This window comes from Cystoisospora suis (assembly GCF_002600585.1).
Source record: "Cystoisospora suis strain Wien I chromosome Unknown contig_11323, whole genome shotgun sequence".
Classification (NCBI taxonomy): Eukaryota; Apicomplexa; class Conoidasida; order Eucoccidiorida; family Sarcocystidae; genus Cystoisospora; species Cystoisospora suis.
The window spans coordinates 630-2,659 of NW_027164094.1; the positions used below are offsets into that span (position 1 = coordinate 630).

Here is a 2,030-nt window from a genome sequence, read left to right on the forward strand (position 1 = left end):
TCTGTTGTAGACCGGCTTACTCTTGTTCTTCTTCTCCTCTTGCTTCTTTCTCTTCTTCTTCTTCTTCTTCTTCTTTTTCTTCTCTTCGTCGTTCCCATAGGCGGAGATACCAATCAGCGACCGTCAGTTCAGTTGCGTATCTTCTCTCCGATGCATAGGGTAAAGGAAGATGAGAACCCCACCTTCTTTCTTTCTCTGGATCGCCAGACGTAGTCAGAGCAACAGAAGCTTCATCTTTTTGTGAATTTCTTTCTTCTTCTCCTTCTTCTTCGCCCTTCTTTTCTTCCGCGCTTTCTATCTTGACTCGAGGTACGTCGACCCGTACATCCCAGGGCTTGTTGAGAATCAGGAGATTGCGGTCTTCGTATATAATGCGAAAGTGCCGCATAAGATACCATGGCTGCTCCACAAGAAGATCTACAGCGCTCCTTACAGAGAGAGTCTGACCAGGTGAAGAAGATCTTTCCTTCTTCTTCTTCTGTTCCTCTTTAGCAGGAGGAGAATCAGAGAGAGCCGAGATTTGATCGTAAGTGAGGTGACTTTGGCTTGAAGTGAATGAAAGAAGAGATGCCAGTTGTCGTAGTCTTTGAATAAGGTCATCCTCTCTTAAAACAATCTTTAGGTCTTCTTCTCCCTCTCGCGTTTCTTCTTCTCCTCCTTCGTTTATGTCGGATTCTCCATACTTTCTTTCTTCAGTCCCTTCTTCTCCGTCTTTCTCTTGATCCTTATCTTGCTTATCGACCTCCTCTCTTGCGTTCGTTCTTCTCTCACCTACTTCACTGCGACAGGAGAACAAGCCGAGGAGGCTTTCTTCTTCTTCTGGGTTATCGTCTTCTTTTCTGTCTTCTCTCTTCTTCTCTCTTCTTTCCTCTCTGTGGCCCTTCACTTCTTGGAGAGATTCTTCATGTGTTTTGCTTTGAGAGACGTTTTGGAGAGAACGGAGATCTCTCTCTCTTCTTCTTTTCTTGACTAGCCATGACTCGAGGTTTCGATACATATCGGAGAGCCGATGTTCATGTGTAGGGTGAAAGAGATTGAAGGCAATTTCTTCACTTGCTTCTTCTTCACTTACTTCTCTTTCTTTCTCTTCTTTTCCTTCTTCCTCTAGAGAAATAACTTCTTCTCTTCTTGAGGAAACTTTCCTCTCTGGAGTTGCAGAAGAAGAAGAAGAAAGCGAAGAAGAAGACGCAGTCAAGGACGAAGGAGACAATCGACTTAATCGATCGTGTCTAGCTTGTTGGATGGCTAGCTCGAAGCATCTGCGAAGAAAGCTTTTGAAGCTTTCGAGAACTTCCTCCTTCTTATCCCTCTCAACCTGACGAACGCCCTGAGCTATCTCTTGCTGAGAAGCGACTTCACGAATGATAAAGAGGCCAGGAGTAGAAACGCCAGGGGGAGAATAAGAAGAAGGTTCTTCTTCTTCTCCTCTCCTCGGGTGAGAGGATAAGAGTGTACGATGAAGAGTGAAGGAGAGAGAAGAAGATTTTCGCAGAGAGGACGATGAAGGTGTGAGGGTAGTATCTCTCGCCATCTTAATCAGAAAAGCAGAAGACAACGAGGAGAAGGAGAAGAAAGAAAAGAACAGAGAAACGGAAAAGAAGAAGAAGAGGAGGGTGGATGAAAGAAGAAAAGATATGCGATGAACACGAAGAAGAAGAAGATGATGATACAGAAGCAGAAGATGTGGACGAAGAAAAAGAAAAGGCTTTCCGAGGAGAGGTGTGAAGTGTGTGCTCAACCTGAAGAAGAGATACAAGTCCTTTTGAAAAGGGAGGAAAGGAAGACAAACACAGGGAAGAAGATTTACAGTAGGACTAAGAGATACATATGAACAACAAGTAATATGTCGACATCACTCTTCCAATGCTTACGCTGTCGGCTTGTCTAAAGTNNTCTTTCTTTCTTTCTCTCTCCAATTTTTCTCTTGACTCTCTTATTTTCTCACGGAAGAGCCTTCCTGTTAGCTTTCCTAGCTTCTATGATCTTACTCCGTCATCTCTTTATCCTCTCTTTCATGGACTTCTTCAGAA

General features: G+C 43.8%; 1 protein-coding gene across 1 annotated transcript; it reads right to left on the reverse strand.

The window, feature by feature from the left end:
* Positions 1 to 22: 22 nt before the first annotated feature.
* CSUI_011398 (rna pseudouridine synthase superfamily protein) lies at positions 23 to 1,531 on the reverse strand (the record flags this gene model as incomplete). Its single annotated transcript, XM_068071497.1, has 1 exon — positions 23 to 1,531. A coding segment is annotated over one exon (1,509 nt), but the record flags the coding sequence as incomplete, so codon positions are not given.
* Between the last annotated feature and the right edge of the window lie 499 nt (positions 1,532 to 2,030).